Raw genomic sequence first — 25,315 nt, 5'->3', positions numbered from 1 at the left:
CCTTCAACACCGGTAAGAACCCAAGCCAGCGCACAGAACACTGAGAGTGATCCGAACGCAAAAGCCTAGCACCACCGTGGAGGAATTGTTTGAAAAGGTCCAGCTAGATTGGTCGGTTGTCCGTTTTCATAATCTTCAGTTTTGGTCGGCTGATTGAAAGGCAGGTTGAAAGTGGGCAGCTTTTGCTGGCAAGTATAGCAGAAACAGCAGCAAAAAGCAGAAAACAGCAGCAGCAGAGAGCAGAACGTGTACAACATAAAACTTTCAGAGCGAGAAGCGGCAGCCATATGCACTAGTGTCCTCTCTGACAATCTTATAAATATAGCCACTTTGAGTCAAAAGTTGACCTGGAAAAACTCATTCATTCTTTTATTTCTAGCAGTTCGACTACTACTACTAGTCGACTACTGAAAAATTTTTCACAGACCTCAAAATTGTTCAGCACATTAAAAGTGTAGCTGCTAAAGGTCTTACAGGGACCAAAAGGTCAAACCACATTACTCAAATTCTTAAGTCACTACACTGGCTTCCTGTCAGTCACTGAGTTGAATATACAGCAAAGCTGCATGTATATAAATCAGTACATGGAGTGGCACAGAATACAACCTACGTTACAGACATCTTTATGAACTATACTCCTAGCAGGTGTGGGCTGCCAAGAGTGCGTGTAGTGCTAAGACTAAACTTGAGAAGCAACCTTTAGCCATTATGCAGCACATCTCTGTTACAGACTCCCTGTCAATCTTAAAAGGACACTATGATATCTGAATTAGGGATATAGTGTGACAAACAGCAGCAGGCAGCAGTTTCCTGATCTATTGCAAAGTTCAGAAGATGTTGGCAGCACTTTTGGCAATCGAGAAGCTGCCAGTCTTGATTGAGGGAATGAGCAGGGCTGTAAACACTCAGACTCAAGTGATGTGTGAGCTCGGTCGCAAGCTGGATGCGATTCTTGATCAAAATCGCAAGCTGGATGCGATTCCTCATCAAAATCGCAGGCTGGATGCGATTCTTGATCAAGGACGCAGGCTGGATGCGATTCCTGAACTCTTTCGCAGGATGGATGCCAACTTGGAGAAGTTTTCAGCTCGGCTTGGGTGAAATTGACCACCGAATTTGGATATATTTGAACAAAGACACTGGGAGATGCAGAGAGACTCAAAGGCAGACGGAAAATTTGCAGTGTCGGCCTGCCCCAAAACAATTGTTATCTTCATTGGCTCCCTGAGATAGCTGGCCTTCCCAAGGCCGGTGTCTCTCCACTCTCCTGGATGTTATGCAGACAAGATGCTCCGGCCCCATCTCCTCCCCCAGCACCCCCCTACTCCTGTGAATTTTGTTTCTGGATCAGGACTCTCCGAGGTCGTCTCCATGGCTATGGCTGTGTTTTTGTCATCAGTTATCAGACGGCAGAGACAATAGGTTGGACTGAGTGGAGATGAAGTACACGGGCTTACACATACACACACACGAAGACACATATGACACGCACACACCCTCCAACTCAACGCCTTCGTGGCTCCCACCCCCCTCCCTCCCTTGTCGCAGTTGCGAGGCACTCAAATGTGGCTGCGTGCACGCGCCCCCAGTGTCTGTGCTGCAACACCTACCCTCCCCAACTTCCCCCACCCTTCCCACATGTGCAAGTCCTTGAGATTTTGTTGTAATGTCTTACTATGTTGCTTATGTGCCGAGGTGTTTTTTTTTCCTAATCCCACACTGTGCCCCCCCCCCCCCACAGGAGCTTAGTTTGGGAGTTGCTTTTTTTACCCTCTTCTTCCCTCTTGTTTTTCCTCTTTCACATCTAAGTAAACGGGGCACTCCCCATGTGTGCGACCCACAGTTCTCCCGCTCCTGTCCTCCCCTGTTATGTGTCACTGTCTTTTTTGTGTTTCTTGGACGGGATGTAACTGAAATGGAATTTCTCCTTCGGGGGACTAATAAAGGCATTCTGATTCTGATTCTGATTCTGATTCGGTTCTCTGTGTCTCTGAGGTGCTGCTTTAAAATCAGTTGTTCTGAACCAGTGACGTCACAGTTTCTTGGAGGAACTACTAACGAAGAAAGAAAGAAAGACACCCTTTATTAGTCACAATTCACACAGAGTTACGGAGGGAATCTGCATACACCATGCATTTTGTGAAATTCTTTTCTCCGCATTTATCCCATCCCGGCAAGTCCTTCCTCCGCGACAGACCAGGAGCAGTGGGCTGCCAGATGACAGCAGTGCCCAGGGACCCAGTTCCCTTTTGTCACCATTGGTCAGGTGGTGATCTTCTTGCACATTTTTAATGGGGGTGGGGGGGTTTAAGGAGGAACACGGGGAGAACATGAAAACTCACAGAAAGGCCCCTTTTTTCCTCGAGCAGCAGACACCGAAGGCATGGTGGAGGACACGCCCCCGGCACCCACAGAGGGAATCCAACCCGGGACCTTCTAGCTGTGAGGCGACAGTGTTACCTCGAGCAGCAGACACTGAAGGCACGGTGCAGGACACGTCCCCGGCACCCACAGAGGGAATCCAACCCGGGACCTTCTAGCTGTGAGGTGACAGTGTTACCTCGAGCAGCAGACACTGAAGGCATGGTGGAGGACACACCCCCGGCGCCCACAGCGGGAATCGAACCCGGGACTTTCTAGCTGTGAGGCGACAGTGTTATTACCGTGCCACCTTGTGTTATGGTGTGAAATCATGGAATTTAATCTTTTCATGACTTGCTTATAAAATAAGATAAGACTTTGTTTATCCCACACTGGGGAAATTGACCTGTAAGTTATACATATGCAAAGATATTAGCAGATGATGACATAAATAAGGGAGCAGTGCCATAAGTAGGTTTGTGATGTTGTGACATGAACAACAATAACAACAAATTGCAGATGCCACCACAGTGTCATAAAATGTTCTCAACAATGTCCTGCACACTCTGAAGGACCTCAATCTCAGAAGATGGAGACGACTGTGGCCCTTCTTGTGCAGGACATCTGTGTCATTAGTCCAGTCCAGTTTGTTGTTAAGGTGAATACTCAGTTATTTGTACTTGCCCACAGTCTCAATGTCCAAACCCTTGATGGTCACCAGTGTAGTCTGTGGCACTGTCCTACAGAAGTCTATCACCATCTCCTTTGTCTTGGTGGCATATATGTGCAGGTGGTTCAGTTCACACCATTTGACAAAGTTGGTGATGTATTCCAGTTTTTTTTTCTGTGATACACATTAACGATAGCAGTATCATCAGAGAACTTCTGGATGTGATGGCTGTCAATGTTGTGTCTGATGTCCCATGTGTAGAGAGTGAAGAGGAAAGGAGAGAGCACTGGAGCCTGCAGAGCTCCCGTGCAGCAAACTACCACATCAGTCACACAGTTCCCGAGCCTCATATAGGGTATGTCAGTTCTGATGTTATATTTTCAGAAAAAAGTGCAACTTCTGCATTTTGTATTAACCACCACAATATGTAATAATTTATTACAAAATGCTAGGAAATTTGTTACATATTGTGTTAAGGATGTGTATTACAAAATGTGGCAGATTATTACAGCATGTAGGTGTTATTACATAATGAAGTGAATGTGTTATATTTTGTCAAGTTTCAGAAGTCAGTCATCATTACATTCATTATTCATACCTGTGCTTTTTTTACTTTAAATATCAAAATGTCTAACAAGAAGAGGGCCTACAAAGCTGTCAACAGGACTGGATTTATCCACGAGAGGGCCCTGGAAGAGAGATTAGGTGTGGGGCCTCTATCGAGCTCCTCCCATCCCTATCCACAGTTGGGGTTGTGATAATTTGATCACACTCAAATTTATATAGGAATGTGTACACTGTCAGCATAAAATCAACAAAGAGCCCCTCTGCAAGACATAGCCTTAAGATCAAGTGAAACTGCAAGAGCCACATCAAGGCCCTCACCAGTTCAGATCAACAACAATATTTGCCCCAAGGCCACCTAGTAGGTTAATTCAGTCACAGAAAAATTGTACTAAAAATCAAACTTTATTAGTTTTGTCATTCATGACTTTCGAGGGTTAATGAGGACAATTAACTAAGAAAAATGACCACATATTCCAGACTAACTGCCTCCTTCCTTTTTTCATGGCTCCTCAGGCTGGTCTGTGTCTCCCCACCCACACAAACCAGTGAGACTTTGCCTCAGAGAAATGTTTGTACAACTAAATCATTAATCTGTGTTAATGTTGCTGATGATCCCATATCCAAGACCTCCAGCTGTGTTTTCACAGCTGTTAGAGAGAAAACATGACTTCATGGGGGGTTCAGTGACATAGCACATCCTCTTTCCTGGTAGTATCAATATACATCAGTACTAGATTGAGAACTATTTGCTTTCAACATCTGTGGTAAACATCCAAAGCTGCTCATATTTGCCTCTAGTTTTCTATTCAACAAATACAAGTCTACAGACAGGTTATCTCTGCAGATTCAGACCCAGCTGGAGAAGCTGCCTTTCTTCTTTCCACTTGTCTTACGGCGCCCTCTGCTGTCAAAAGAACAAATTTCAGCAAAAGACTACTATTCGACAAAGTCCAAAGTACCCACAGTATTTTGCAATGCAAGCTCAGAATGATCCTGCTGATTTAGAGCAAGCGTGTGTGTGTGTGTGTGTGTGTGTGTGTGTGTGTGTGTGTGTGTGTGTGTGTGTGTGTGTTTGTGCTCTCATCAGCAATCTGTGACTGTCAGCAGTAACAGAGGAATCTCTCTATCTCATGAAGATGCTTTGGTCATTATTCTGTATTTCTTAAAAAGCTTTGTACTTTGTATCTGTCTAGGTCACCTTAACCTGAGCAGATGTTTTTTTTTCTTTTTCTATTTCTCTCTCTCTTTCTCTGTTCCTCAATTTTAAGTTGTTTTGGTTGAACTATGTATTGCCTCTATTTCATGACCATTTCTGTTGAACAGCCCCCTGTGATAGACTCATGGGGTTTTCAGTGAACATGAGTCAAAACCCTAAACCATTTACTGTGTTTGATAGGTAACAAGGTGGCAGATACTATTATGTATTAGTTTGTCCTAGCTTTGATGATGACAGAATTTTAACTGTACTGTACGATAAGGCAGAGTTTCAAAAAAAGCATATTCAAAACCGGAGACAATATAGAGTTGACCAGTGTTGCTATGTTTCTGTTCGTTGGACTGTGTTGTCCTTATTTTTCACTTACCTTATTATGTTACTATTCGTCCATTGACTGAGAGGTAGCGCACACCTACTTATTTGAGTAAGCTGTATGCAGAAACGGTGACTGTTCACCTCCAGACTCCGAGGGGGCAGCATTCCTCCAATGATGAAGAAAGCAGAGCAGCCTGGTGGAAACCGATGGAAACCCAACAGTAAGCAGTTGGCAGCGTTACAGAATAGCAGCGTACAGTGTACGTCTTTATTAAATTAAGCATCTGACGCACACGGCTATCAAAACGCCCTGAGCAGTTACAGAATAAACTTGTAAGTTAGGTGGAGATGACAGGGACGTCGGGAAATGAAGATCTATTTGACAGTATTGTTATGGCGGATGAGAGGTGAGCTTTCCGGCAGTCGAATGTTGTTTTGTTTATCAGTGTTTCGGTTACTTTCGACTTTCAGTCGAATGTTTCTGTGATTGTCGTGTCGTAGTTACGACGTTTGTCAGAAAACAGTCTTGAAGAAAGCTGTCACGTACTGACAGTCGTATTGAACCTTCTTATTGTACGGAATATGTGGAAAATATTCGTGTGAATGTCCTCAACGAATTATGTTTGGAAGTACACCTATTCGTCTTGGTGTAAACCTGTCATGTAGAAGAACAGCGGCCCTTTTCAGCAAAAAAAAGCGTTTTTTGTGGGACTTGACCATTGTGGGGAAATAACTGAGAGTCGACGGCCATGTTAATTTGTGATGGGTGAAATGTTTCATACTCAGGCCAAATAGTGTATGTTTTCTATATCTGATCATCTGTAATCTTGTGTAACAAATGAAGATTTATAAGATATATCTAGCCTATATCTAATGTGTTTGTCATATTTGCACATTTTAAGTACCCATAGCCTTAAAGCTACTTACATAAATAGATCATTTATTTTAGAAACAAATCTATGCCACTTATTTGTGTTGGAAACCAGTAAAATTGTCTTGATACATGGATGGTGTGGTCATAAGTTGATCTGGCTGAGATAGCTGGCAGTATCCCATTTGAGTTGTTTTATGCTACACCCACAACATCACAATGTGGAATTAATGGCACAATGGAATAATCTCGTGAGTGTCATGTATTTCCCATAATCGCAGGAAGTTAAATCCTGTATTTATTTATTTATTTTTTTATCTTTTAAAGGGCCTTTCTTTAGGTTTTTAAGGGCTGAATATTTTTTCTACTTGACATGTTTACTCAAACAGGCCCCAAGAAAAGGTACATTTAGAAAATATATTCGAGTAGAGTGTTTCCAGCATATCCTGTAACAACAAGAAACGTTCAGAGTGGGACTGAGTGTTAGTATACGTGAGTAGTTTCCTCTAACAAGACTGAAAAGATGAATTAGATATATTCTGACATTGTAATGAAAAAGTAAACAAAGAGGCATTCATGAGGACAGCTGCGTATTGTCTTCCTGTTTTCAACAGCTGTCTGAAAAAGGACAATAACAGACGCAGTCCAATAAAAGTCACCAGTGCACAGAGTCACTCATTAAAGTGAAACACCAGGACACATGTCAAAGTTACCTGGTAGTGACTGAGGGTTTTATTGTTTTTCAGGTTCAGAGGGGAAGGCTACCGGGAGGGATTTGAGAAAGGGACTTACCGAGGATTGCAGGGTGGCCGCAGGCATGGAGCCTGTCATGGGGCAAAGCTGTCCACTGAGGTGAGCCAGCACAGTGAATGTGACTGTCTTGACGTTACCCATTTACCCATCATGCTTAACGAATGTGTCGGTGTACTGTTTGTTCTTTGTTGGCATAATACATACAGTCATGTGAAAAAACACCCCATACTCAGTTATTCATTAAGAAATGTTCACGTAACAATGTCTAATCTTGTTTTTATTAATCTCTGGAAAAGAAAGTGATCTAATTACAGGTAAACAACGAAAAATAACACTGTTTTACTCATTAAGCAAAAGACATCACCGTAAATGCATATTCTAACTGAGGAAAAAATTAGGACACTCTACCCCCTAATACCTAGCCTAGTTTCTCCCTTTGGCTGAAATAACTTCAGTGAGATGCTTTGTGTAATCCTCTACCAGTCTCTGACATTGGTCTGAGGAAAGTTTTCCCCACTCCTCAATGCAGAATACTTTAACCTGTGTGATGCTTGAGGGGTTTCTTGAATGCACAGCCCATTTCAAGGCACCCCATAGCATCTCAATGGGATTAAGATCTGGGCTTTGACTGGGCCGTTCCAGGACTCTTCACTTCTTAGTTTTCAGCCAGTCCTTGGTGGATTTACTGGTATGTTTGGGGACATTGTCATGTTGCAGGGTCCAGTTCCGCTTCAGTTTCAATGTTCTTACTGATGGTCTCACATGTTCTTCAAGCACCCTCTGATACACTGTAGAATTCATGGTAATTCTATGATGGTGAGCTGGCCAGGTCCTGTTGCAGCAAAGCATCCCCGAACCATGACACTTCCACCTCCATGTTTCACAGTTGGTATGAGGTTCTTTTCCTGGAACGCAGTATTTGGTGTGCGCCAAACATGTCCTCTGTTTTGGTGTCCAAATAATTCAATTTTACATTCATCTGTCCAAAGAACATTATTCCAGAAGTCGTGTTCTTTGTCTGTGTTCTCTCTGGCAAACTTCAGTCTGGCCTTAATGTTTCTCTTAGAGAACAAAGGCTTCCTCCTTGCACACCTCCCGTGAAAGTTAAACTTGTGAAGTCTCTTTCTGATTGTAGAGGCATGCACTTTCATATCAACAGTCGCCAGTGGCTGCTGTAGGTCCTGTGATGACATTTTAGGGTTTTTGGAGACTTCTTTAAGCATCTTGTGGTCTGCTCTCGGTGTGAACTTGCTTGGACGGCCGGACCTGGGCATGTTGGCAGTTGTTTTGAATGTCCTCCACTTGTACACTATTTTCCGGACAGCAGAATGGCTGATTTCAAAATCTTCTGAGATCTTTTTAAATCCCTTACCAGACTCATACGCTGCAACAACTTCTTTCTGAAGACCTCAGACAGGTCTTTTGATCTCACCATGGTGTTCACTCTCACGTCAACAGTCAGGAGTACACCAAACTGAGTGACTGAGGTTTAAATAGGGAGTGACAGTGTTGTAATCATGTGCACCTGATATGATACACCTGTGTGTGATTTCAGCCAACTTAAGAGGGAAAAAATGTGGAGGTGTCCTAATTTATTCCTCAACAGAAATTGCATTTTTATTTTATTACATTTTACCAAAGGTTTTAAAAATATTTTCTTCAGTTTTACTTGTTTAGTTATATTACTTGAATCTGTCAGTATTGTTAAAATAGATATTAAATATTCATATGTTTAAATTTGTCAAGAAACACACATATTTTCATTGGGTGTCCTAATTTTTTCACGACTGTACATACATACAAACTGTACAGAACATGACTGACATCCAGACCTGTAAAACCTCCCGTTTTTCCCGGAAGTCTCCTGTTTTTTTACCCTTATCTCCTGCTGTCCTCCCATTTAAATATTTGACCTTAAATCTCCTGTATTTTTAACCTTTCTAAGAATTTTCTTTTTTGCTGTGATATTGACGAGAGGCATAACCACTTATTTGATTTGCCAGAGTGTAGTTCATTCCCATTTGGTACAGCAGGTGTTAGTATGTCGCGAATTAGCTGTAACGTCTATTGATAAGGAGTAATTCACTCAAACGGCACCCACCAATAAAACTAAGACTGAGAGGGACGGAGTATCTGCCAAAAGGCTAAAAGTTTTGTACAAGTATCTCACCAAATGGGAAGAGGCTTGCCCGTAATTCATGAAGAGCAACGTTAAAGTCACACTTCTCGTAAAATTTGCCACACAGATTTTAGTGTATCGCATGGAGGGAAAGCCAACATGATCCAGCATGAGAAATCTGCCAAGCATAAGTGTGCCCAAGAGGCGCAGAAGCATGCACCAATGACTGCATTTGTATTATCTCTTCGATCCATTTTCAGAATCGCCCTCTCCTACCAATTGTCTCATTTGTTAGTAGCCTCTATCAGAATCACAGTTGAAGCATAATGTGTAGGTGATACAGGGTGTACATAGATGTTCACAGCTTTTCACTTTCAACCAAGTATCTAATTCTGACCACCTTATTGTGGTCAGTTACTTAATGAAATATCTACTTAGTAAATCCTTCATATGTAGTGATTTCAGGTAGTGCTGGGCGTCAATGGGTATCACGTTTTTTTTTTTAATTATAACGGTTTCATGGTATATGACGGTATTTTATCTTTTTTCTTTCATCTGGAACACAGATGATTTAACACAGGTATGTCCAGGTGCTCATTTGGGTGCATCCGGGCAGAGTATAGTTATCTCATCCAAGCATACGGAGAAACTCCTCGGTTGAAAACACTTTTTCATCCTTTTTTTCTGTTTGCTATTGTTCTTATCTCTTATAAAAGGACGAAATGCAAATAAAACAGTAAAATAACATCTCGGGCTGGTCAACAGAGTCCTCTGTGAGCGCTCTGCCTATTCATGTGTAAATGAGACGGAGTGGTGAAACTAACTGCACAGTTTCACCAGTCAATGGCTCAGCAACCCATTGGTCAATTTTGATGATCGACACCTCTATCAACCAGTCAGAGTCAAGAGATTCGAGGGGCAGTGCCCAAATTCAGCATAGTAACACCAATGACGATCCAGAAGGAAGTAACCCCAGAGATAGGTTATTGCATGAAGAGCGCTCCCTCCACTCTAGAAACCCCCTCCTCTTTATGTAAACAACTAAGATGCAGAGTCATAGGAGGAGACATTAGCTGCGTTTTTTTGAGCTGGAATATAACTTTTGACCACAAAACAGCAAAGGTAAGACATACTTTATGATTTAGCTAATTTTTTTCTACTACTCTTTGGCTGCTAGCTTGCCGAGTTTCCGTGGCACAGTGAGGAGGCAGACATCTTCATGATCATCAGACTCTCTGCTTTCATATAATACCAGGCTTGTGTGGTTTGCGTGGTGTAATGTGGTGAAAGTGTGAAATGAACAGACGCTCTAAAGTGGACATACGCTATTTTGGTCTTTTTGTTACATGCGCATATAATTTATTGCTGTATGAATTATGTTTCATTTGGGTGGTAATGCTTGGTAGAGCCTTTTAGTTGAGTCTCTCCCGTCATTCTGATATGCTACAAGTTAGGATTGGTGCTTCCTAGCATGAACATTGATCATCTGAACTGCGGGCATCTCACACTGCCCCCTTTACAGGCTGCGCTCGTATTGAACGTGTTAATCGGTACAAGTCGGGGATTGCAACTTGGCTGAAGTATTTTCTGCTTTAAGCGGGACCATGACTTTGGCTAGGTGGACAGTGATAGAGTTTGTAGTCTCGATCCATTGTTAGCTTTTTCTGTCGTACGGAGTCCCTCTAGCAAACGCGCCATGAAGAGACATTTGGCTCAGTTTTTCTTTTTCTTTTCCTGTGTTATCTGCTGATGTGGAGGGCACTGATCTTAACTTCATACCTTCTTGATATTCCAAGACATGCTTGCGGCTAAGGTGGTGGAGCAAATTGCTTGTGTTGCCGTATTACATAGTTAGGTAGGGTTTAGCAGACTGCTAGCTTATTCAATTTAAGAATTAATTAAGTTGTGTTGTGTTAAATTCCTTCAGCCTCAGTTTTTTTTCTGTCTCTTGGTCTCTAACCTCCTACAGATTTCCTTCTATTATGGGTTTGCCATCACATGGAAATGTCTCCTCCAGCACAATACAGATGTCAAATCAAGGTATTGTCTCAAACAAGTCGTTATCTTCCTCCAATTTAGCTTAAGCACTCTGTAGGGGGACATTAATCGTTTTCTTGTACATCTCATCATATACTACTACGTACATCATGCAAGTGATTTATTTCTAACATTTCTAAAAGCAATTGGCAGTGGAACCCTTTTTCAGTACTGGGCCCTGTTCTTCAGACATGCCTTAACTAATCCCGACTACTGTTATCAGGCTACAATGATCCTGTTGTAGCTCATCCAGCTACATGGGTCCTTGGAACATGAAATGACTGACTGATCAATATTGGATGGAGTTTTCTTGAATGATAGTGCACTGTTCCTTTGGAAATGATGGCAACATGAGTAGGGAGTTGAAACCTTGATCAGCTCCCACATGAGAAAGGGATCATATGATGGTGCTGATCATTTAATGGTGCTTACATGAGGTAGGTATGTTGGAAAGCTTCCCAGCATGAGCTGGAGCAACAAATTTATGCACATAAGTTATTATTTTGTGTGTGCTCTTGAACTGTTACTGGCGTTAATTTTTTTCTACATTGTACTTTGCAATATTTCCAGCTTCCACACTAAAATTGTTGTTATATGAGTAGTTCTTCTTTCAGTCCAACTTTGAAGAAAAGGAAAACCCAGACTTGTGTCCAATCATCATCACCAATCAAATCAAGCGAACTCGATTATCCAAATACAAAGAAAAGGGTGTTATCTGAGAATTTTGAGAAGCTGTTTTCTGGATATGGCCATGCAGAATGGATAACAGGGAGTTTTTGGGTCCAGCTGCACCCAGAGGCTGTGTACCCTTCTAGAGAAACCATTTTCAGAGAACATTCCTGATCGTGGCAGTGGCTTGCTTGTGGAAAATTCTGTGATTTATTTCAGCCACAGTGAGTGTCTTGTTTGATTTTTTTGTGTCTATATTTATGTACTGTTAGAAAGCGTATGAAAGCACTCGGCTCTCTTCTGGTTTTGATCCAAAACTCCCCTCATGATGATCCGCAGTCTGCAAAGCTAGAGGAGGACATGGAGAAACTGCGTGCCAAGTTCAGACAGGTACTCAATTTATTTGCAATTTGTAATAGTGAATTGATTTGTAACAGTTTCAGTTTGTATTGAATCGTTACCAGCTACTAATCCTTTCTTTACTGTAACCCACCATGGTCCAGGTACGTCTGCTGTCAAACAGACTCTATTGTGCTACATTGAAACTCTGGTTCTGTAACCTAAGTCACAGCTTAATGATTGAATGAAAAGCTGAGCGGCACAAACTAGCAATTTACATTAGCCTTAGTATAATTTGTTAAAATAAATACAAAATGTATTGTCTACATATATGTATGGTCTACCTGTATATATTGTGTAGCAGGTTTGTCAGTTTACAGTAATGTCCAGTCTCTCATTGTAAGCATGAAAACATATGAACCAACGCAAGAACACAGAAGTCAATGCCAGACACTGAAAATACACCAAATATGTGTGATGCATCCTTGTCATTTCAACTTTCTTTAGTCCTTTGTTCTTTTTATTATATATATGATACTGTACCAGTCAAAGGTTTGGGCACACCCTCTCATTCAATGGTTTTTCTTTATTTTTTTAATTTTCTTCATTGTGGATTAATACTGAAGACATCCACACTATGAAGGAACACATGTGGAATTGTGTAGTAAACAAGAAGTGTTAAACAAACCAGAATATGTTTTATATTTTACATTCTTCAAAGTGGCCACCATTTGCTTTGATGACAGCTTTGCACACTCTTGGCATTCTCTCAATCAGCTTCATGAGGTAGACACCTGGAATGGTTTTCTAACAGTCTTGAAGGAGTTCCCAGAGGTGCTGAGCACTTATTGGCTGCTTTGTCTTCACTCTGCAGTCCAACTCATCCCAAACCATCTCAACTGGGTTTAGGTCAGGTGATTGTGGAGGCCAGGCCATCTGACGCAGCACTCCATCGCTCTCTTGCTTGGTCAAATAGCCCTTATATAGCCTGGAGGTGTGTTTGGGGTCATTGTCCTGTTGAAAAAGAAATTATGGTCCCACTAAGTGCAAACCAAATGGGATGGCATATCACTACAGAGTGCTGTGGTGGCCATGCTGGTTAAGTGTGCCTTGAACTTTGAATAAATCACCAACAATGTCACCAGCAAAGCACCTCCACACCATCACACCTTCTCCTCCATGCTTCATGGTGGGAACCACACATGTAGAAACCATCTGCTCAACTTTTCTGCATCTCACAAAGGCGTGGTGGTTGGACCCAAAAAAGTCAAATTTGGTATCATCAGACCAAAGGACAGATTTCCACTGGTCTAATGTCTATTCCTTGTGTTTCTTGGCCCAAGCAATCTTCTTCTTGTTGTTCTTCCTCAGAAGTGGCTTCTTTGCAGCAATTCGACCATGAAGGCCTGATTCACGCAGTCTCCTCTGAACAGTTTATGTTGAGATGTGTCTGCTGCTTGAACTCTGTGTAGCAATTATGTGGGCTCTAATCTGAGGTGCTGTGAATTTGCAGTTTCTGAGACTGGTAACTCTGATGAATTGCAGCAGAGATAACTCTTTGTCTTCCTTTCCTGTGGGGATCCTCATGAGAGCCAGTTTCATCATAGCGTTTGATGGTCTTTGCAACTGCACTTGAGGATACAAAGTACAAAGTTCTTGAAATTTTCCGGATTGACTGACCTTCATGTTGTAAAGTAGTGATGGATTGTCATTCCTCTTTACTTCGTTGAGTGGTTCTTGACATAATATGGATTAGAATAGTAGTCAAATAGGACTATTCACTGTATAGACCTTTGTACTAACCCTGCCTTTGCACAACACAACTGATGGTCTGAAACACATTAAGACAAGAAATTTCCAGAAATTAACTCTTGACAAGGCACACCTGTTAATTGAAAACCATTCCAGGTGACTACCTCATGAAGCTGATTGAGAGAATGCCAAGAGTATGCAAAGCTGTCATCAAAGCAAATGGTGGCTACTTTGAAGAATCTAAAATATAATTAAAAAGTAAAAAATATAACAATATAAATATATATACACAGTCTGTTTTTTTTTTTTTTTTGAATGTTCACAAATGTGCAAATCCAAGAAAGGAAATCCAAGCTGTTCATGTAATGCATAGAGTTATGGCAGTTATGTGACAAGTAGAGTCCGAGGTGGAATGTGAAGAGTGTCAGGGGGGGTTCCGGGCCTTGATGGTAAGGCTGACAGCAGACGGGAAAAAACTGTTCTTGTGGCGTGAGGTTTTGGTCCTGATGGACCGCAGCCTCCTGCCAGAGGGGAGTGGCTCAAAGAGTTTGTGTCCGGGGTGAGAGGGATCAGCCACAATCTTTTCTGCACGCCTCAGGGTCCTGGAGGCGTACAGGTCCTGAAGAGATGGGAGATTGCAGCCAATCACCTTCTCTGCAGACCGAATGACACACTGCAGTCTGCCCTTGTCCTTGGCGGTGGCAGCAGCGTACCAGATGGTGATGGAGGAGGTGAGGATGGACTCGATGATGGCTGTGTAGAAGTGCACCATCATTGTCTTTGGCAGGCTGAATTTCTTCAGCTGCCGTAGGAAGTACATCCTCTGCTGTGCTTTCCTGATGAGGGAGCTGATGTTCGGCTCCCACTTGAGGTCCTGGGAGATGATAGTTCCCAGGAAGCGGAAAGACTCCACAGTGTCAATAGTGGAGTCACAGAGGGTGATGGGGGCGGGTGAGGCTGAGTTCTTCCTGTAGTCCACAACCATCTCCACTGTCTTTAGAGCATTGAGCTCCAGGTTGTTCTGATTGCACCAGGTCACCAGATGGTCAACCTCCCACCTGTAGGCGGACTCGTCGCCATCAGAGATGAGTCCGATGAGGGTGGTGTCGTCCGCAAACTTCAGGAGCTTGACAGACTGGTGACTGGAGGTGCAGCTGTTCGTGTACAGGGAGAAGAGCAGAGGAGAAAGAACACAGCCCTGGGTGGATCCGGTGCTGATGGTCTTAGCGTCGGAGAGGTGTTTCCCCAGCTTCACGCACTGTTTCCTGTCAGACAGGAAGTCTGTGATCCACCTGCAGGTGGAGTCAGGCACGCTCAGCTGGGAGAGCTTCTCCTGAAGCAGCGTTGGGACGATGGTGTTGAAGGCAGAGCTGAAATCCACAAACAGGATCCTGGCGTAGGTTCCTGCGGAGTCCAGGTGCTGGAGGATGAAGTGGAGGGCCAAGTTGACTGCATCGTCTACAGACCTGTTGGCTCTGTAGGCAAACTGCAGGGGGTCCAGGAGAGGGTCAGTGATGTCCCTGATGTGTGAGAGCACAAGGCGCTCAAAGGACTTCATGACCACAGAGGTCAGGGCGACGGGTCTGAAGTCATTAAGTCCTGTGGTCCTTGGCTTCTTGGGAACAGGGATGATGGTTGACGACTTGAAGCAGGCTGGCACGTGACATGTCTCCAGTGAGGTGTTAAAAATGTCTGTGAACACTGGGGACAGCTGATCAGCGCAGTGCTTCAAGGCAGATGGGGAGACAGAATCCGGTCCAGCTGCTTTCCGGGGGTTCTGTCTCCTGAAGAGTCTGTTGACGTCCCTTTCATGGGTGGAAAAAGACAGGTCCGGAGATGGTGGTGGTGTCCCCAAACTTCAGGAGCTTGGCAGACTGGTGACTGGAGGTGCAGCTGTTTGCATACAGGGAGAAGAGCAGAGGAGAAAGAACGCAGCCCTGGGTGGTTCCAGTGCTGATGGTCTTTGAGTCGGAGACGTGTTTCCCCAGCTTCACGCACTGTTTCCTGTCAGACAGGAGGTCTGTAATCCACCTGCAGGTTCAGCCAGTCACGCTCATCTGGGAGAGCTTCTCCTGAAGCAGAGTTGGGATGATGGTGTTAAAAGCAGAGCTGAAATCCACAAACAGGATCCTCGCGTAGGTTCCTGCAGAGTCCAGGTGCTGGAGGATGTAGTGGAGGGCCAAGCTGACTGCATTGCTACAGACCTGTTGGCTCCAGGAGAGGGTTGGTGATGTCCTTGAGGTATGAGAGCACAAGGCGCTCAAAGGACTTCATGACCACAGAGGTGGGCGACGGGTCTGAAGTCGTGAAGTCCTGTGGTCCTTAGCTTCTTGGGAACAGGGATGATGGTTGAAGACTTGAAGCAGGTTGGCATGTGGCATGTCTCCAGTAAGGTGTTAAAAATGTTTGTGAACACTGGAGACAGCTGATCATTTTGTTTTTGGTTATTATTATTCTGGTTTTGGTTATTATTATGGTTTGTTTAAGACTTTTTCATTTACTGCATATTTTTTTGGTTTACTGCATAATTCCATGTGTGTTCCTTCATAGTTTGGATGTCTTCAGTATGAATCTACAATGTAGAAAATAAATAAATAAATAAATAAATAAAATAAATAAAGAAAAACCATTGAATGAGGAATGTGTGTCCAAACTTTTGACTGGTACTGTATGTATGTGTATGTGTGTATATACAGCTATATCTATCTATCTATCTATCTATCTATCTATCTATCTATAAATCTGCCAATCAGCTGATGTATGCAGTGGCAACAGTCATCCTGCGCATGCTAGGCTACAAGATGAATAGCAGTAGCCGGAAGGAGCAGGGGAACCCTCCATGGAAAAGGAGACTGGAGCGCAAGATCACGGCAACAAGGAGGGAGGTTAGCTTGCTAACTAAACTACAGAAAGGTGCAAAGATTAGGAAGGAAGTGTCAAGGAGATACAACAAGCTGTCCGTAGATGAAGCTCTGGAGACTGCCAAGCATAGGCTCACAGCTCTGGCTACCCGCCTTAAGAGCTACAGCAGAGAAGCCAACACCAGGAGAATAAATAGACTGCTCTCCAAGAACCCACCTAAGGTCTACTCTCAATGGCAGGGTAGTAAGAAGACCCAGATAGACCCACCAAAGTCTGAAACTGAGCTCTACTGGAAGAGTATCTGGGAGAAGGAGGCATCGCATAACACCAATGCCCAGTGGTTGCTCGAATTGAAAGCCGACCACAGTGGACAGCACATGGACATGATCCACGCCTACTGGCTCAAAAAGGAAGTGGCAACAACACCAGAGGAGCCAAACACCAACTACTGGTTGACAGGGCAGTCACCCAGGACTGTAAGACCAGAAGTACCAACCTGTGCACTTGGATTGACTACAAGAAGGCCTATGACTCGATGCCACACGCATGGATACTGGAGTGCCTAGACCTGTATAAGATCAACAGGACACTTAGAGCCTCCATCAAGAACTTGATGGGGTTATGGAAGACAACTCTGGAAGCCAGCTCACAGCCAATTGCAGAAGTGAGCATCGAATGTGGTGTATACCAAGGAGATGCACTGCCCCCCCTGCTGTTCTGCATAAGCCTAAACCCCCTCAGCCAGATCATCACCAAGAGTGGCTTTGGATACCGATTCCGAAGTGTGACAACAATCAGCCACCTCCTCTACATGGATGACATCAAGCTGTATGCCAAGAGTGAGCGTGACATTGACTCCTTCACTCACCTCTCCAGGATATACAGCAATGACATTGGGATGTCATTCGGACTGGATAAGTGTGGACGGATGGTGTGCAGAAGAGGGAAGATGATCGCCACTGAAGGGGTTGAACTACCTGAAGGCAACATAACAGATGTTCAGAACAGCTACAAATACCTAGGGATCCCACAGGCAAATGGCAATCATGAGGAGGCAACACAGAGATCAGCGACAGCCAAATACCTTCAGAGGATGAGGCGGGTCCTGAAGAGTCAGCTAAATGGAAAGAACAAGATCCAGGCAGTAAACATCTACGCCTTGCCAGTAATCAGATACCCTGCTGGTATAATATCCTGGCCACTGGAAGAAATGGAGGCCACTGATATCAAGACAAGGAAGCTCCTTACAATGCATGGAGGGTTTCACCCTAAGTCCAGCATCCTGAGGCTATACACTAAGCGGAAGACAGGAGGCCACGGACTAGTGAGCGTCAGAGCCACTATTCAGGAGGAAACTACAAGCCTCTGGGAGTACATTAGGAAGATGGCCCCCAATGATGACCTGCTAAGTGAATGCCTCAGGCAGCAGAAGCCCAGTAAGGAGGAGCCAGAATGGTTGGCATGGACAGACAAGCCCCTGCATGACAAGTACCATCGACAGCTTGAGGAAGTGGCTGACATAGCGAAAACATACCAGTGGCTGGAAAAGGCTGGACTGAAAGACAGCACAGAGGCACTGATCATTACCGCACAAGAGCAAGCCTTGAACACAAGGTCAAAAGGGGCTGGGATCTACCACAGCAGACAAGTCAGGCTGTGCAAAGATGCCCCTGAGACAATCCAGCACATAAAGCGGGGTGTAAGATGCTGGCAGGGAAGGCATACATGGAGCGTCATAACCAGGTAGCTAGTATCGTACACAGGAACATCTGTACCGAGTATGGGCTGGAAGTCCCGGGATCAAGGTGGAAGACGCCTCCAAAGGTGATCCAGAACAACCGAGCCGAGATCCTGTGGGCCTTGCAGTTCCAGACAGACAAACTGGTGATGGTGAACCAACCAGACATGGTGGTTGCTGATATAGACAAAGAACCGAAGACAGTCACAGTGGTGGATGTAGTGATCCTAAGTGATAATAACATCAGGAAGAAAGAGCAGGAGAAGCTGGAGAAATACCAGGGTCTCAAGGAGGAGTTGGAGAAGATGTGGGGCATAAAGGCAAAAGTGGTCCCAGTAGTGATTGGGGCACTCGAAGCGGTAACTCCCAAGCTGGGAGAATGGCTCCAGCAGATACCAGGAAGAACATCTGAGGTCTCTGTCCAGAAGAGTGCACTCCTGGGAACAGCCAAGAGCCCTCAAGCTCCCAAGCCTCTGGTAGAGGACCCGAGCTGAAGGAGGCACAATACCGCCCCAGGCGGGGCGAGAAGGGGATCTTTTTTTTTTTTTTTTCCATATATATATATATATATATATATATATATACTCACACACACACACACACACACATATACATACATATATACACTACTCACAAAAAGTTAACGATATTCGGCTTTTGGGTGAAATTCAATTCAATTAACCTAAAATGCACTATAACCTTTACAGGTGAACTGAATTTGAACTTCTCTAAACTTTTGAATGCACATGTCCAGCTGTTCAGAGTTTCAGTACAGCTGAACAGCAAAATTCACAACAGGTGTTTGATCCATGAATCAACCAATAAATCTTCTGGTTCAATTAGAATTGATTTTAAACAGTCGTCTTCATCATGCTGTTCACATTTTGACATCATGAGACCAAGACGACACCCAACAATTGATCAACAGTACCTCACCATTGCAAAGCGTCAAATAGGATGTTGTCAGAGGGAAGTGGCCTCTGAGCTTAGAGGGTCATAGAGTGTCATCAGCAGGTTGCAACAGAGATACAGAGACTGGAATAGTCACAGAAAGGCATAGAAGTGGACGTCCTTTGGCCACACTGATGACTGCTTCATTGTGAACAGTGCCCTGCGGAACCGGATGATGAATGCTACTCAACTCCAGGCACATTTAATGGAGGTGAGAGGCAACAAAGTGTCACGTCAGACCATTCGAAACAGTTTACATACAGCATGGTCTGCGTGCTAGATGACCTGCAAGGGTACCTGACCACACCACCAGGCATGGGTGTCATCGTCTTGCATGGGCCAGGGAGCATTTACGCTGGATGAGGTACCAGTGGACCTCAGTGCTTTTCTCTGATGAAAGTCGATTCACGTTGAGCAGAAATGATGGCCGCCAACAATGTTGGAGATGTCAAGCAGAGTGCTATGCATCAGCCATTGTTGTCACCAGATGATCCTGTGATTGTGGCTGTGGTGGTGTGGGCAGGTGTGTCTAGTCAATACAGAACTGCCCTACGCTTTGTGAATGGTACAGTGACAAGCCCATACTACCCGAATAACATCATTAGTCCAATCATTGTGCCCTGTATGAACAACACAGGCCTAATTTCATCTTCATGGACAACAATGCTCCACCTTATTGAGGTCGCATCATTAGGGAATGGCTGCTAGAGACTGAGGTACCTCAAATGGAGTGGCCTGCAGTTTCTCCAGACCTGAATCCCATAGAAAACCTATGGGATCAGCGGAGTCACTGTGTAGAGGCTCGTAACTCTGTACTCCAGAACCTCAATGACCTGAGGGCTGCCCTTCAAGAAGAGTGGGATGCCATGCCTCAGCAGACAATGAGTCAACTTGTGAACAGCATGAGACGTCGTTGTCAAGCTGTAATTGATGCTCAAGGGCACATGACAAGTTATTGAGACATTGACATTTTTTGTTGTGGTATACCCACCACTGTTGTTGGCTTTTGTTTCAATAAATGGTTTGAGATGAGGAAATCACCACTGCATGCTTCTACTTAAATGCCCTGCTTTCATGATATGTCACTGTAGCGTAAACTTTTTTACGTTTTACATAAATTTCACCTGAAAGCCAAATATCCCTAACTTTTTGTGGGTTGTGTGTGTGTGTGTGTGTGTGTGTGTGTGTGTGTGTGTGTGTGTGACCAGGTATTTATCATGTTGTGGGGACAAAAATCTGTTTACACAGTCACATTGTGGGGACTCACCTGCCTTATGGGGACAAAATGCAGGTCCCCTTAATGTAAATCATTAAATTTTAGGGTGAAGACTGAGGATAGGATTACGGATTAGGAAAGGTTAGGGTAGGTATAGGGTTAGGAATAGGCAAATAGTAGTTATGGTTAGGTTTGGATAGAAGCGCAGTGCTCTTCGGGGAGCACTGCGAGGGGCACGGGCTCTTGGGAGCTGTGGGGATCCAAAGGATGTTAGGACCCTTTTTATTTGAAATCAAAGGATCTTTGATCCTTAAAAAAAAAAAAAAAAAAAAAAATTACTTTACTGGCCAAGAGTGCGCGGTCGATTGGACAATGGTGCAGGTCAGCAGTGGGAACTTGTATATTTATCAAAGTACTCCATCTTTCCAGGGTCTCTACTTAAAAAGAGCAAGTTTTATAGAGTATATTAAAATGTAAATAAAATAAGTGCTGGGATTGAACCCAAGATGGCAGACATAAAACAAGAGGGGTTAGTAAAACATAAGTGCTATAAATATAAAAAAAGGTGCATTCGAATAAGTGCTTAGTAAAAAACACAACATAAATATACACAATTTGTGAAAATAAAAATCATAAGAAAAAGGGGGGTTAAAATTAGATCATGCATTTTTATGGACCTTAGGCTATACTGTTGTTTTCTGTCTAAAACATCCCACAGATTAAGTTAAAGTATAAGTTAAAATAAGTTAAATTATGAAATAAATTAGTCAGTTTTGAAGAAGAAATAAATAAATAAACGTAAAAAAAAATAAAAATAAAAATAAGTTAGATCACATTAAAAATGGAAAAAAGAGGCCATTAAAAGAAGGTTTCCTTATTGGATCGCTGCAGTCGGAGCCTTGCCAGATTGTCAATTAATTTTGCATTCTGTGGAAGGCATGGAGGTCCCTTCTGAGTTCCAGCCGGGTGGGAGGGTTGGGAGTCGGGATGAATGTGAATCCTTTTTCTAGTATCTCCGGCTGCGCGGCTGTGGGGGAGAAAACAGCAGAAAGGTTTGTTCTATTTGAAGGGTGTGGGGCAGGTGAACAGTTTTCTCCCATTAAAAGTTCAGGTGTTGTTTCCAGTACCTGAATATCCTCCCTGCCACCTGGGCAGTCCAATGTATATTGTCGGCTGTGGTTTGAAAGAGTAACAGGTTGGTTTCCGGGATGAAGTTGTATTTTGAGGCTATGGTGTTGTTGAGTCTAGTGACTAGGGTCTGCTTACGGTTGTCCAGTTTCTGTGAAAAGTTTATTACCAGGAAGTAGATGGTGGCGTTCGGGAAAGTGATCTGGCTGGTGCTCTACTCTGCTGTGCCTGTTTGAGGAATGTGGAGGGTTCGTGTTCAGAAAGACAGTTATTGAGTCTGACGGAAAGTATGATTTGGGTGACGGTGTGTTGGGGTGGCAGCTTCTTTAAAATGGCGGTGATGTGGTGAAACGTGGCTCCGGGAAAACTGTCAATCTGCATGTGTGGGTGTCTAAATGTGGGTATACGGGAAAGGTTGGAGTCGCCTATGATGAGTACCTTCTTCCGCACCTCCAGCAACCAATCCTGTAGTTAGGGTAAGGCTCCAGGAAATAAATGTAAGTCTCTGTAATGTCCCCACAAGTGGTAAAAACACAACATGTGTGCGCGCGTGTGTGTGTGTATATATATACACACACACACACACACACACACACATATATATGTACATATATATATATATATACACACACACACATATGTATATGTGTATATAAATATTTATATACATACATATTCAAATATGGCGGGACAGTGGCGCAGCAGGTAGTGCGCGTGCCTCACAGCAAGAAGGTCGCCTGTTTGATCCCCGGGTCGGGCAGGGCCTTTCTGTGTGAAGTTTGCATGTTCTTCCCGTGGGTTCTCTCAGGGCACTCCGGCTTCCTCCCACAGACCAAAAACATGCTCATTAGGTTAACTGGTGAGTCTAAATTGTCCTTAGGTGTGAGTGTGAGGGTGAATGGTTGTCTGTCTGTATATGTTGCCCTGCAATCGACTGGCGACCGGTTCAGGGTGTACCCCGCCTCTCGCCCGTTGACAGCTGGGATAGGCTCCAGCCCCCGCATCCCCGAAAGGGATAGTCGTTATAGAAAATGGAATGGAATATTCAAATATTAATCTATTTGATTTTCAATGCAGCATAAAATCTTACTTAGTTTAGTTTATTATTCTTATTTATGTAATTGGCAACAGAATCAGAATTTGAGATGGCCTATGAGATCCTCCCTGATGCTTACCTCTGCACTGAGGCAAATAAACTTCTTGATAAATCAAGTTACCTTTCATACTGACTTGCAGCGAGATATACAAAGCATTACTTACCAAACATTTACAATTACTATTGTACTAATTAACTTCTGGTATTGTCTAGGTCTGCTGTATGCTGGGTGTCCCAACTGACTTCAACGATTACATCAAATCATCCGAAGGGACTTCTTTCTGAATCTCTCCTGATCATGTGGAAGAGCTGGGCTGACCTTCACATCCTGTACAGAAAAGAGGGAAGCTGAGCTGCTATCAGCCCTGATGTCAGTCTGACAGGTGGCATCAAGTGATTGTCTGCAGTGGATTCATTAAAGGGTTTGGAGTGTGAAATAGTAAGTCAGTTTGAGTGTTGTCTTTCCCTTCACATTCTGGTGGGAAGGTCTAACATGTAGGAGTCCGCGGTCTTCACTGAACAGGATAAATCAGAGATAACTGCAGTCACTATGTACAACAACAATGAGGATTTTGTTCTAAAAATATTTAACAGAATGAAGACACAACAGCAAAAGACTCAAAAGTCAAAACTTGGAACATGATTTGCTCTTTGGTTTCTTGATTCTTTGGGAGGTTTGACTAAACTCATGCTTCCTCTCAGCAGTGGTGGGAAGTAAGTATATTTGCTTGTGAACAATTCATTGTCACTCTGTACTACTCTGTACTCCACTCCATTGTGTTTTTTACTCCACAAAATTCATCTGACATCTGCATTTTAGTTTTCAGAAAAAGATTTTACACACAAAACATTTGTGCATTTGAAGAGCTTAGAAAATATGCTGCATTGTTACAAACACACAAGAGAAGACTTAATGTATACTGCATTGAAATGTCAGTGGGTTGGAGAAAATAATACCTGTCTGCATAACACAATACAGCTCAACAGTACCACAGCTATGAAATTATCCAACCATGAAATTCACACGTCTTTAAAACACAAACTGAACATTATAACTTTCATGAAGAAGGATTTATTACTAGACCGTTGTGTTAGACAGACTTACTTGTGGTTTGGTGTACCTAATAAACTGGACACTGAGAAAATTATCATTGCAATGAAATCTGCCTCCACCAAAGTTACTGACATGTTAATCAGCATATTTTAAAATTTTGGAGGAGTGCAAGAAATGCTATGCTTTCATATTTTGCTCATAGCTACTGTATTTAATAAAGTGAATATTTGTCAGCAGGAATTTTATGCTTGATGGAGTGTTTTTGCTTTGTGGTTTTGTTACTGGAGTAACTTAAGTGAAAGATTTGAATAGTGATGAAGAGAAACCAGGGTGGCAGCCAGCAAAACCATCACAACATGGGAGCCTGCAGGTACACATTTACTCTGGTTTTAGACCTAACATATACACAGGTACAGCTCAAAAAATTAGAATATTGTGAAAATGTTCAATATTTTTTGTCAGTCATTTCAGAAAGTGAAACTCATATATAGATTCATTCTCAACTCACTTCCAGTTATATTGTTTGTTAGCTTCAATATGCGTAGGGGTGCTATTTCCTATCTATTTTCATTCTCGTTTTCCACCTTTATGGTAGGCCTCATTTAGGAGGGTTTTATTTCGTTTTGGTGTGTGATCCTGGTAAGCTCTCCTTTTTGAGAGTTCTCTTTAAGTTATGTTTATTTCATTTGTTTGAAAAGCACCCAACTGCTCTTTTCGTTGTCTGGGAAGTTATCCTTTTGTACCCCAAACAATTTAAAAATCACTTGGGTTTAAATAAATAACTATATTAACCATTTACATTGTTTTTTTGCTACTTCCTTACCCCTAGTGAGCTGGGTCGTAACATTATGGCTTACAGCTAATGAAAACCCGAAATTTAGAATATTACAAAAGATCAACAAAAAAGGATTTTTGAAACAGAAATATCAGCCTTCTGAAAAGTGATCATTTCTATGCACTCAGTACTTGGTTGGGGCTCCTTTTGCATGAATTACTGCATCAGTGTGGCGTGGCGTGGAGATGATCAGTGTGTGGCACTGCTGAGGTGTAATGGAAGCGCTGGTTGCTTTGATAGCAGCCTTCAGCTCATCTGCTCGTCATCTTCTTCTTCACAATATGGGGTTAAGGTCAGGCGAGTTTACTGGCCAATCAAGCACAGTAATACCATAGTCATCGAATCAGCTTTTGGTACTTTTGGCAGTGTGGGCAGGTGCAGTGTCCTGCTGGAAAATGAAATCAGCATCTCCATAAAGCTTGTCAGCAGAAGGAAGCATGAAGTGCTCTAAAATTTCCTGGTAGATAGCTGTGTTGACTGGACTTCAGAAAACACAGTGGAGCAACACCAGCAGACTGCACTCCAAATCATCACTGCCTGTGGAAACTTCACACTGGACTTCAAGCAACTTGGATTCTGTGCCTCTCCACTCTTTCTCCAAACTCTGGGACCTTGATTTCCAAAAGAAAACTTTACTTTCATTTGAAAAGAAGACTTAGGACAACTGAGCAACAGTCCAGTTCTTTTTCTCCTTAACCCAGGTAAGACGCTTTTGACGTCTCTGTTTCAGGAGTGGCTTGACACAAGGAATGCAACATTTGTAGCC

At 43.2% G+C, this 25,315-nt stretch overlaps 1 protein-coding gene across 1 annotated transcript; it reads left to right on the top strand.

Moving 5' to 3' along the window:
- The first annotated feature begins 5,318 nt into the window (after positions 1–5,318).
- On the top strand, positions 5,319–23,954 carry lto1 (LTO1 maturation factor of ABCE1). The gene is made up of 5 exons (XM_076757179.1): positions 5,319–5,536; positions 6,747–6,852; positions 10,842–10,912; positions 11,851–11,968; positions 22,874–23,954. The coding sequence occupies exons 1-5, from the start codon at positions 5,478–5,480 to the stop codon at positions 22,943–22,945; spliced, it is 426 nt and encodes a 141-aa protein (XP_076613294.1). The 5' UTR covers positions 5,319–5,477; the 3' UTR covers positions 22,946–23,954.
- The last annotated feature ends 1,361 nt before the right edge of the window (positions 23,955–25,315 follow it).

This window comes from Chaetodon auriga, chromosome 1 (genome assembly GCF_051107435.1).
Source record: "Chaetodon auriga isolate fChaAug3 chromosome 1, fChaAug3.hap1, whole genome shotgun sequence".
Taxonomy (NCBI): Eukaryota; Metazoa; Chordata; class Actinopteri; order Chaetodontiformes; family Chaetodontidae; genus Chaetodon; species Chaetodon auriga.
This window is presented reverse-complemented; position numbering and strand designations above follow the sequence as displayed.